The 12926-nt window shown below is 37.0% G+C and overlaps 2 protein-coding genes across 2 annotated transcripts; both read left to right on the forward strand.

Annotated features, from left to right (window-relative positions):
• Window positions 1–207: 207 nt before the first annotated feature.
• On the forward strand, window positions 208–1146 carry LOC124225165 (olfactory receptor 7G2-like). The gene has a single exon (XM_046637648.1). The coding sequence runs from the start codon at window positions 208–210 to the stop codon at window positions 1144–1146; it is 939 nt and encodes a 312-aa protein (XP_046493604.1).
• Window positions 1147–11032: 9886 nt separating this feature from the next.
• Window positions 11033–11971, forward strand: LOC124225197 (olfactory receptor 7G2-like). Its single transcript, XM_046637707.1, has one exon. The coding sequence runs from the start codon at window positions 11033–11035 to the stop codon at window positions 11969–11971; it is 939 nt and encodes a 312-aa protein (XP_046493663.1).
• Window positions 11972–12926: the final 955 nt, after the last annotated feature.

Raw genomic sequence — 12926 nt, forward strand, 5'->3', positions numbered from 1 at the left:
CTTAAGTAACAGATATTGACACTCTGCTATATCATCTTCAGGTCTTTTAAAATAGTAACGATATACTTACAGGAGGCACCCTCTTGGCATTTCCATCCATTCATCTCCTTCCCTTCTCAAGAGTGTGTTTGCCACTGGTGATGCTCCTGGTGTCGGATCACAGCTCTGATTGCTTTGTGAACTTCTCTTTTCCAGCAGATCAAAAACATGGAACCCAGAAACCAAACAGATGTTCTAGAATTCTTTCTAATGGAAGTGACAGAGGATCCAGAAATGCAGTCCCTCATCTTCATTCTGTTTCTGTTCATGTACCTGGTCACCATCCTGGGAAACCTGCTCATCATCCTGGCTATCATCTCTGACTCCAATCTGCACACCCCAATGTACTTCTTTCTCTCCAATCTGTCTTTTGCTGACATCTGCTTAAGCACAACCACAATCCCAAAGATACTGCTGAACATTCAAACTCAGAATCAGAGCATCACTTATATAGGCTGCCTCACACAGGCCTGCTTTGTCCTGAGTTTTGCTAATTTAGAAAATTTTCTCCTTGTGGTTATGGCCTATGATCGCTATGTAGCCATTTGTCACCCACTGAGCTACATGGTTATCATGAACCCCCACCTGTGTGGATTGCTGATTCTACTGTGTCTGTTCATTAGCATTTTGAATGCCCTCCTCCACAGTCTGATGGTACTGAGACTGTCCTTCTGTACAGACATGGAAATCCCCTTTTTCTTCTGTGAAATTTCTCAGGTCATCAAGCTTGCCTGTTCTGATACCCTCATCAATAGCATCCTGCTTTATTTTGCAGCTGGCATATTTGGTGCTGTTCCTCCCTTTGGAATCATTTTCTCTTATACTCTCATTTCTTCTTCTATTTTAAGAATGGCATCATCAGGTGGAAAGTATAGAGCTTTTTCAAAGTGTGGATCTCACCTCTCAGTTGTATCCTTATTCTATGGGACAGGTGTGGGGGTGTACATTAGTTCTGCATTTACACACTCTTCCAGGAATATGGCAGTAGCTTCAGTGATGTACACTGTGGTCACTCCCATGTTGAACCCCTTCATCTACAGCCTGAGAAACAGGGACATGAAAGGAGCCTTGAGAAAAATCAGTGGGAGGGTACCTTCTTTTCAATGATTTTGTCATCTGCTTTGGCTGCCATTTCTAGAATGATAAAAGTGAAAGGAATTCAGTGTGAACCAGAATGCTTGACTTCCATCACCGTCTTCTAAAATGACCAGATAGCATAATAGCCTGGCACATTTTCACTTGGGGTGGAGACCGAATTTGCACTTTATATAGATCTGTGATGCTTGTCCAGTAACTCCAAGTCTCTAATCTCAGTTTCTGGGTCAGATTCCTTAGAAGGAGCACCTGAGTCAGATTGTAATAGTGATTTTGAAAGGAACGTTTTTAGAAGAAGAGAATTCGGCAAAGTGGATAGGGCAGGGAAAAGAGCTAATCGAGGCTGCGGTGACTGTCAGAGGCTGCTACTGCCTTGTTCCATGGTTCTGGCCACAAGAATTTCCCTTCAGAGTTAGAACCACTATGAGGCAAGGAAGCTAATATTTCATACCTCAATTCAGTAGCCATTGAGTCCAGTAACTGGGCGAGGAAACATTAACATCCACTACACTTTATCTTGTATAAAATGGCATTATGGGATTATCTTAGTGGTTTAATGTTATAGGATGTAATTGAACTTTATCAGTGAGGAATCCTTTCATTGTATTAAAAAAAAGAAACTCTGAGTCTATTGTGCTCAAACAATAGAGTTACGAGGTGACAGATGTGTTAACTAACTTTCTTGTGGTAATCAATGCATAATATACACATATATCAAATCACCATATTAACACCTTAATTTTATACAATTTTGTCAATTATACCTCAATAAATCTAGCAAAAAGTAAAGTTTTCTTTCCTTATAAGGTCTTCAGAGTTAACGAGCATACAGGAACTGGAAGGTACGGCTTCATACATTCCTCTCTGTGGTGGCTTCATCCTAGGTCTTGTTCTCCTCGTGGTCCATATGGTTGCAACAGATGGAGCAAACATATCCAGATGAAACAGAAAACTGACCGTCCTTCCCAGGGCCTGTGGTTCATAGATGATCTGCTGTTAATGTATCTTTCTATGGAGTCGATCTCTTCCTTTCATCACTAAGAGTAGAATCATCAGTTCCTTCTCGATGTAATTCCTTGACTGGGGAAAATTATTACTATGAGAGGTTTTGACTAACTCATCATCTGGAATGTAATTCGTATTAAGAAGTCAACCTCATAACCGCTACAGATGTTCACAACAATGCTTGGCACATAAAAAGTACTCAGTGAACTTTAACTACTATCCATATGCATATGTGGTCCATATCTTGCTGATATTCATTAATCTAGTTACTATTTTGCTCTCATATAGTTTTCTCAATAATGAATAATGATCTCAATAATGAAATTTATTTACCATATTAGTAATATTTATCAGCAGCCTTTTCAGGTATGAATAACATGATCATATGAAGCATTATTATCTTGGAAGAGCAAAGACTGGTAATATTTTCCTCACAGTTTGTTTGCTATGATTCCTTCCTATTGATTTATTTGTAATAATATACCTGAGTTTTTACTTTCTCCCCAGTCACTTCATCTTGCTGTGTTTCTCATTCATCTCTGCTGGAGAACAGAGAACATGGTTGGGTAACATGAATTAATCATTGAATTTTTAGAGAATGGCTTGTCTTTGGCCTCTCCTGCAATAACTTTTAATGTGTCTCTATGAAGAAAATTATTTTCTATGGAGGTAGACTTCAGACTTAGAAGGAAATGTTGAGTTTAAAACAGCACAGCAGAACATGAAAGCTGGCAGAATTAGGAGGGTCATTTTTTCAAAAGCAGAAAAAAGCAAGGCCATTAGAATAATTTCTGTGGGTTGGTGGGTGAAAATGATGGAGGTCTCCCAGGAGAATCAAGTGTCCAGGGAGCCTTCTCTGATGGTCATCATGGAAGGAAGAGAGAGAGACATTACGTTCAGCACCATAATTTGAGGTCAGCTCCCTTACTGGTGTCACCATATCTTGTAGTTTAAAGATTGCTGCATTGACTTCCACAGGACACTGGCAAAAATGAGTCAGCTGTGGCTTTTGTACATCAGGAAGTTTACCGGACCTTGCACAAGACCTACAGACTTTGGATCTACGCAGAAATGTGAAAGGATTCACACCTTCAATAGGCACTTTCTGAGATCCTGCTGCACTTTGACATTTGAAATGCATAAGTTAAATATTAGAAGCCTATGGGAGAAACTGTCTACAATCTGGAATATAAAGTCCCTTCCTAAGTTTTTCCTGTTAAATTATGTACAAAGTAGTGTAGAAAATGTATTTATACTTCTTAAAGAACAGCAACATAATGGAACACATATATCTATCACCTGGATAAAGAAATAAAGCAATGCTACCACCAGAGAATCCACTTGAAGGTGCTCCAGTCATATCACACCTTCTCCCCCAATGGCAAATGCAATACTCAATTCTGAATTTATAATTTGTTTGATGTTCTTCTATGAGGTTGAATCCTAGGAAATTGCCTATATTTGATCCTATTTGCCCTCCAAAATTGCAATAGAATTCAATGTTACTGTTTCATCAACGCAAATGTATCTCTCTCAAGTTTGTAAATTACCTTTTTTTGAAGAAGTTGAACCTTAATGTATGTATTTTATGTCTTGACTGTTTTTCCATCTTTGTTCTTCTTTTTTCTTTGCTGAAGAAAATTTGGCTTGAGATAACATACGTTGTCAATTCTTCTCTTTTTTCTCCTCTTTTTTTGCTTAAGGAAGATTAGACCTGAGCTAACGTGTGCCAATCTTCCTCTATTTTGCATATAGGTCACCACCACAGCATGGCTGATGAGTGGTGTAGGTTAGTGCCCAGGATCCGAACCTGTGAACCTAAAGCCATGGAAGGGGAGCACACTGAACTTAACCACTAGGCAACAGGGCCAGTCCCATCTTTGTTCTTTTGAGGTTCAATAGCATTGTTGGTTTTAGTGGTAATATATTTATTTTCAATGCTTTCTATTATTATGTTATGTATGGTGACATTACAAGATAGGTATCCCTGTGAAGTTGAAAGATGTTTTGGTTGGTAGTTTTCTGCATTATGAATAAACAAATAAGTGTAAATTTTGTCAAACCTGTTTCCTGATGGGAAGAAGAGTGTTTTATTCTTGGGACAAAATTACTGGGTATACAGGAGTGCATGTTCTTTGGATGTTTCCAAAGACTGTCCTAACTGGTTGAACCACTTTACACACCCACTAGAATTTTCTAGTGAGCTATATCATCACCAACACACTTTCATTTGTGCTACCAATCTACTGAGCATAAAAAGTTATTTTAGTATTTGGCATTTCTCTTATAATTAATGAGATTGATGGTCTTTTCACATATTCATGTCCCATTCAGTTTTAGTCTCTGTTACTTATCTAATTATGGTTTGTATATTGAGCTTGTTTTTTTCTTATTAATTCTTAAGAGTCCTTTATAAAACCAGGATATTAATCCTTGTCAGTGATAGCCATTGTTAATTTCTTCTTTATGTGTGTGGCTTGTTTTTGCATATCCTTTATAGAATTTCATGAATGAACACAAGTGCTTGGTTTTAGTTTAGTTGAATTTGTCAATACCTTCCATAATGCCTTTTTTTCAATAAGTCTTATTTATGAAACCCTTACTTACTTGGGTCTGAAGAATTTGTAGTCTTGATTTTTATATTTGAGGAATGAATACACCTGGAATTTAGTTTTGCCTTTGATGTGAGGCAGGAATCAGATTCATTTTTAAGATCCTGCACCTTTTAATAAATAGTCCATTCAGTCATTGCAGTCTTGCTTCTGCAATAAATAAACTGTTAATATCTGTGTGGTCGGTAGGCAGCACAATGGAGTCACATCCCCAGAAAAATTACTTTTGCACAGAAAACTAGCGGTTCACTCTGTACTTCTGTGTCCCTGAGTAGAAAGTCTGATTTTTATTCCTCAACATCCAGAAAAGAACTGAATGTCATACCTTATTGTTGGTACCGAATGTCATTCCTTATTGTTGGGTGCCAACACTATCTGAAGACCACTTGTTTATATTTTGGAAATAGGGAGAGGTCTCTGTCTACCAGTGAAAGTTAAACTGGTCAGTTTCTCCTTGTTTTCCTTTTTTTTCTGATATAACTAGGTAGGGGAGATGAGGAGGCTGGGGAGAATGTGAAAAACCAGGTAAATTCTACAGGTTCTGTCTGCAGTCTACTGGTGTCTCTACTTATGTATGTAATATTTTAAAAGGCAAATTAGTACAGAGAATAGGACAGATTCCAGAATTTGCAAATGTGGACATATTGCCATTGAAATTATCTTCTTAAAATAAAAGTAGTATGCATAAAGATGACACACACTTAATATTCTACTCCATTCTCCTTCTTTGCTTCCCAGGCAAGTAGTCTTGAATATGCTCAGTTTCCAGCTGTTATTTTAAACCATTTTTTCACAAATGTATATCTGTGTATATATTACATGTATATACATATATACATCACAATCAAGGAGACCAAAAAATTGAGAAGAAAAAATTAATTGTTACATCATAAGACAGTGAATTATATAACATAATGAAATTTAGTGAACCAGAGTGAAATGTACCAGGAGTGGTAAATCATGAAATGTGTTGTTTTTAAACACCAGTTTAAAAATGACATTACAGTATATAAAGAATTAAACAGAGGACAATAACATTGTTTATGAATAGTATTTTAGAGGAGGAAAAACTTTCACTTGACTGTATTTTGGTCCCTGACTGGGTCTGAAAATTAGAGACCAAGATAGATGAACAGGAGCAAAGCATAGACACTTATTTAACATAAGATTTATGTGACACAGGAGCCTTAATAAGGAAACCAAGATTATTGTTACTTGAGGGCTTAATGCTGCCATTTTGTCTCTTGCTTTCTGGTTGTTCTGTGTTTCCACTGTTAGATCGGGGAGGGGCAGCATGTCTCCTTGCTGTTTGTGCCTTCCAACCAGCCTGTGTTTGGCCATGAAGACTGAATCTTGACGTCTGACCTTGAGTTTCTGGGAAAGACAGCTCACTCATGTAGTAAAAAGGGATAGAAAGACCTGGATAGTTTTAAACAGCAGTTGATTATGCTGAACATGCACAGCTGCAGTTAGCAACACTTATCTCAAGATTTTGCTCTAGGGAAGATTTTCTAACCTCTTAGTTCTTGGTTTTAATCCCCCACTGTCAGTTGTTCTTTCCATAATCTCACGGGATTAAGGGTGTTATCTCAAGTCTGGCTTCTTCCTGCTGAATGGGGGCATCACAAGGGGGCCACGGAATGGAACAACTTCACCTGCCTAGTAAAATGATTTTTAGTATTTTCTTGGGTAGGGGTTTTACAAGGCATTGTAATAACCTATCTTGTAAATTTATGTTTAAGTTGTAAGTTCCACCTCTGACCTTGGATTCAAGCACTTACTCTTCTAAGACATTCAATCCTCATTACCCAAAGAGTAAGTACTTTCTCACCTATGGACTTAAATCTGTAAAGCACTTGGCTCCAGCTCAACTATCACTTTATGTTTCAGTTCTTTTGTGGTACATGGGAAACTATGTTTTTGACTCAGCTATGTCTCTCTATATTTTACCTATTTCCCATGTGATTGTAGTGAATGAAGTTAAAGATGGTGAAGAATGACATTACTATGTCATCTTGTCATAATATTATTTTAAGGTTATATATCTGGAAAAATGGATTTAAAAATTTAATAATAGAAAGAATGAAATTGCAAAATAAATTGATGAACATAAGAAAATATTAAAGCTCTTAAAAAGTTTTTTAAAGTGAATATTAACATAGAGCATCATCCCCATCTATTGAATTATAGATGAAATCTCATGACTTCCATTACATAATGGACAAAATTGCACACTATTGCCTTTCAGTGTCATAATATTTTATCACAATACAATTAAAAATTAACAACCATAATGCAACCCAAAGTCTCCCAATGTGAAGAAAAATGTACATTGAATCTACTGTGTGGAAATAGGGAAAAGTGGTTATGAAAGTTTAAAATGGGAGAATTAAGTCTATGTATATTGATTACACTCAATGATCACAGAGCTGTTTCATATCCTTCTGTGTGATATATAGAGAACAGAAATTAAAGTACAGAAAACATTCAATGACTCTAACAATGAAATACTCCTAATTGTTTGAATTTTACAATGTCTTTGTTATATTTATAACCATATTATTTATACCTAATATATAAACTATGCTTTAACACTTAAAACTGGGATCAGGATCCAAGGTACCAGTAATTAGATAGAGCTGCTTTTATTTGTAACTTTAAAAAGAGGAGACTGGTATTCATTGTAAAAAAAGGGTATGTGTACATGTACATGACATATGTGAAACGGAGCTGAACATGAACTGGTGGAGAGAACTGTATGGTGTACACCTGGCTTCACAGGGTCAGGGATTAGCCATCATGAATTTCTCTCTTCCATAGTCTTGGTCTTTAAGTATTTGCTGTTCCCAGGAGTCAGGATGACACTAAAAATTTTTGTCTAATGAGGAGCATTGGATATTGATCCCAGAGGGATATAGGGACTGTAAAGAGTCAGCCTGTGACAACCTCATTCAATAGCACTTGCCTGGTCAGGAAGGAACACACCTGAGTCTCCATTCAGTGATCATCTTTCTTGGCCATGAGCCTGTTGCCTCACTTTGTGTTTCTGCTATTCCTGAAGACATGTCTTCTTTCTTCAATATCCAGGTGACATTTTAAGCATCATTCCACAGTGATGCCAGTCAGGTAACTTAACTCTCTTCGTTAATGTGTTGTTTTACTATGAATTCATCTGTGGGGAGAATTGAGGTGGGTACATGCATGAAATCATCAGAACCAGGTGTCCCCTGGGACTGCAGCCAAACTGTCTTCTTGTTGACAGTTCCCATGTACTTATATACCAGTACTCAGCCATTTCTCAATCTACTAGTCTCCTATTTTCTCTAAAATATTGAAGAACCCATTAGACTCCAAAGCAGATATCAGCCCTTCCTCAAACATGATGTCTGCTATTAACCTTTATGATTTTTACTTGAATTCCTGTGCCGACATGGCAAAGGTGTTTGGTCAGTTTCTCCTTTCATTTCTGTTCCTGATTATTGGTACACCATTACACAGGAGAGTTTATTGACCCCATTGCTGGGCTGTGAGTATGCATGGGCAAAAGAGGAGACAGAGAGAGACTCAACCAGCTACCTGGTACACCCATTTCTCTTCATTAAATTACCATCTATTTTATATAACAACAGCAGAAATAGTATAATAAATAAAAAACATATGACCACCCTTCACTCATTCTAGAATTGACAAATGTTGATATCCTGCTATATCAGCTTCTAATGTTTTTTATAAAGTAACAAAATAATATACATACAGAAGGGCCCTTTTTTGGTGTCCCTCTCAGTTATTGTTCTCCCCTTCATAGAGAAAACACCATATAAAATGTAATGGTAATGCCATTCATAGCTTTATATTGTATGTATATTCATAAACACGTATAGAATGAAATACACTAGCCATATACTTATCAGTTAAGGAATAGAGCAATAAATCATGATGTAACAATATATTGGAATACTCTCTGCTAATTAACATTAATGAAACAGGACTAAATACATCAACATATTCAAAAATAAATTACATAAGAATGTCGATTGCAAATGACATGTACAGTATGGTTTATATAAAGCTTTCGAAATGAAAAACAATGCAATTTTTTCTGGATCAGTAATACCAATTATAGTAAAAGTTGCAGGGAAATAACACATATGAACTTCATGTAGTGGGTTCCCTGAGGAAGGAAAATAATCAAGATTGGGCAAATACATGATATGGGCACTTCACATGTACTTGTGTTATTTACTGCAATAAAAATACCTACAATGAGAAAAGTGAAATGTATGAATTTGATAAATTTGACTGTTGGGTACAAAGCTCTTCCTTGTTATCTCTATATCATTTTTTCACTTGAATAATTTGTAGTAAAAATAAATATATCTATGTAGGATCAGACAATTTTAAGATTTTCTCATACCATAGAGTTTTTGTCATGCAAAATTTTTTCTCTTGTAGGTTTTCATTATTTGTATTGATTCATATATTTGATTCTTTTTATTATTTGTTTCATCTTACTAGCTATATATTTCATCATGTGTCCATTTCAAATGAATATTAATATCATCAATGTTTCTTTCATTCCTTTGCTACATGATAAAGATTCCCATCTGGAGATTCAGCTCATAAACGCTTGCCTGAAATTTTCAGTTACTGTCTAGGGATGTTCGCTATTTCTATTGTTTTTCCTTAACTTGTCCCACCCCTTTGCTTTCTTCTGAGGCATGAAACATACAAGGAGCTGTTGTTCATGGAAGAAAAATAACTACAATAGGAAATGTCAGTACAAGGGTCCCAAATGCTGAGTGCCTGCTGGATTCTTTTTGTCCATTTAATTCTCATCACAGTAACATCCCCATAAGTTTTTATGACAGTTCTCACTATAGAAATGAGGACATCAGGCTTTTCATACAGGTAAATAATTTATTCCTTCATAGAGCAAGTCTTGATCTGGAATAAATTCTGATTGAGTCTAAGAAATACACCAAATGCTAAAGACTACCATGGCAACTTATTTTTCCCCATTGAGAGGAAGGAGTACCACTTTACAGAGACAATCCTGTGGAGACACTTGATTATTTATAAGTAACATATATCTCTAATATCTTGCAAGTCCCTATCTTCCAAGGACCAAAAACTTAGACTGTTTTCATAGGAACCTATGCATTTCATTCTTTCTCTGATTTAGCTGTTTTTATTTTAATGATAGGCCACCTATCACCTTATGGGAAGAAATTCTCTTAGGATGAGACAGAGAATTTCATTGATGTATTTTTCCAATTGATCTTGGAATCCATTGCTAACACAGTTAACCAGAATTTCCACAGGAGAGTCTTCTGAACATCGGTTTTATAGGCAACATTTTTTAATCTTTACTCAGGTGTAGAGAGTATACTTGGATGAATTCCATGCACCTGCCACACAATATTCTTGAGTAGAGGTGGACACATCTTGTAGGGAAGTGAAAAGATTTAGGGCACTGTTCAGGAAGAATATATTACAGTTTTAAAGAGGAAGTATGCCATCTGAGTGATCATTTAGGAATACTAATTCTGTACTATCCAGAGGCATTAACAGAGATTGGTCAAGTGAGTCAATTCAGCAGTTAGATGATCTGATCTCAGACCTAGTGTTTGCTGTGAACTAACCATATACTTCATGTCCATGAAGTAGCCTCATCTTACCTAAGTTTCCCTAAGAACAAATGGAGTGATTCTATGATCTAACACATGTGTAGTTTAACAAGCCCTTCAGATGATTTGGAGGCATCCCAAAGTTTGGGGACCATACTCTACAAGACAGATTTGATAATTTCATTCACATCCTTCTGTTTGTGTGAGTGAATAAATATTTTAGAAGGAAATGCCATATCTTTTCTTTGTTTCAGTTTCAGCACTTGATGCAAAGTGGAAAAAAGAGTTAGTTATCAATAAAAACAAGGGCCAATAAAGAGAGTGGAAGAAATAGGAAGAGTGAGAAATGAAGATGGAGGGAGAAATTATCAGATGTGAAGATTTGAATATTCTCTTGGCTTCACAATATACATAGAGAAGTTTTCTTTTAGTTTAAGCACTTGTTTCAAACTTTAAAATGTGCAAAATTCGTCTGAAGAGCTTGTTAAAACAGATTGATGGTCCTCACTCCGGAGTTTATCAGCAGTAAGTCTGGAGCATTATCACCATTATTCATTCCTAAAAAGTTCTTTGTTGTTGCTTCTACTGCTTATCCGGGGACCATTCATTTTATTGTCTTTTCACCCCATCTTTTCCATCAGATTCATCAACAACATGGAACCCACAAATCACACAAATGCTCCAGAGTTCTTTTTACTGGGATTGACAGATGATCCAGAACTGCAGCCCCTGATCTTCTACCTGTTCCTTTCCATGTACTTGGTCACCATCCTGGGAAATCTGATAATCATCTTGGCTGTCATCACTGACTCCCACTTGCACACACCCATGTACTTCTTTCTCTCCAATCTGTCCTTTACTGACATCTGTATAAGCACAACCATAATCCCAAAGATACTGCTGAACACAAAAGAACAGAATAAGAGCATCGCTTATATAGCCTGCCTCACACAGATCTGCTTTGTTTTGGTTTTTGCTGGTTTTGAAAATTGTCTCCTTGCAGCAATGGCCTATGACCGCTACGTGGCCATTTGTCATCCCTTAAGGTACACGGTTATCATGAACCCCCACCTCTGTGGCTTGCTGATTCTACTCTCTCTGTTCCTCAGCATTTTGGATGCCCTGCTCCACAGTCTGATGGTGTTGCAGCTGTCCTTCTGCAAGGACCTGGAAATCCCTCACTTTTTCTGTGAACTTGCTCAGCTCCTCAAGCTCGCCTGTTCTGATACACTCATAAATAACATCCTGACATATTTTATGGCTAGCATATTTGGCGGTATTCCTCTCTCTGGGATCATTTTCTCTTATACCAAAATTGTCTCCTCTATTTTGAGAATGCCATCAGCAGGAGGAAAGCATAAAGCTTTTTCCACCTGTGGGTCTCACCTCTCAGTTGTTTCCTTATTCTATGGGACAGGTTTTGGAGTGTATATTAGTTCTTCAGTTACTGACTCTCACAGGAAGCTGGCAGTGGCTTCAGTGATGTACATTGTGGTTCCTCAAATGGTGAACCCCTTCATCTACAGCCTGAGGAACAGGGACGTAAAGAGAGCCTTGAAGAAACTCACCAGAAGGAAACTTTCTCTTCGATGATTTGCCATCTGCTTTGGACAGGGATTTCTAGAATAAGTCAAAGTGACAGAAATCCTGGGTGAGGAAGAATGCCACATTCTTTTATCTGCAAGTTATTTTCAAATGAGCAGATAACCTAATGCTGAGGCATTTCAACTTTGCCTTTAATCATGACTTTGCTTTTTCAATTCTCTAAACTCAATGTGTTTGCTCAATTTCCTTAGAAACAGAGATTAATGTGGGGCTCTAGTTTTAGTGATTTTTCAATGATTTCATTAGAAGGAAACTTGTAGAGGGTGGATAGAGCAGGGAACAGACTGAATGAAGACTGTGGATATATCTAGAGTTTAGCTTCCACTCGATCCCACGGTAGAGCCATGTCAATTGAGCCCCAGAGTTAGGCTTACAGTGTGGCAAGAGAGCAGACCTTTCATACCCTGATTTAGTAATTAGACAAGTCACTGGCAAACTGTATCCTTTTGAGGCAACATTATCATCCACCATACTCACTTTCATTATCCATAAAATTGGCATAATTAGATTATCTCAGTGGTTTGAGATGATTATGATGTAATTAACTTTATCCATGAGAAAGCCTTCAGATCTAAAAATAAAAATAAAATCCATGTTTAATATGACCAAATAATAAAGAGTTATCTTTTATTAAGGTACTTCAGGTATAGGGAATGTATAGGGAGAATACGGATTCATTCAGTTCTCCATGAAGAGTTGTTGTCATAGGACTGGTTTTTGTCAGGGTCACCAGGCAGTGGCAGCAAATTTAGGCATCATATTTGGAAATGATGCCCAGAGATAGAAATTGACCTTTTTCTCACTCGGTAAGACATTTATAGCTTTTTTCTCGGAGTCAACCAGATGACATCTCTGTAGTGAGTTGAATGTTGGCACTCAAAATGATATGTCCACACTCTAATCTTCCTACATTGCATTAACATATGATAAAATAATGACTGTA

This window comes from Equus quagga, chromosome 14, assembly GCF_021613505.1.
Source record: "Equus quagga isolate Etosha38 chromosome 14, UCLA_HA_Equagga_1.0, whole genome shotgun sequence".
NCBI classification, from domain to species: domain Eukaryota; kingdom Metazoa; phylum Chordata; class Mammalia; order Perissodactyla; family Equidae; genus Equus; species Equus quagga.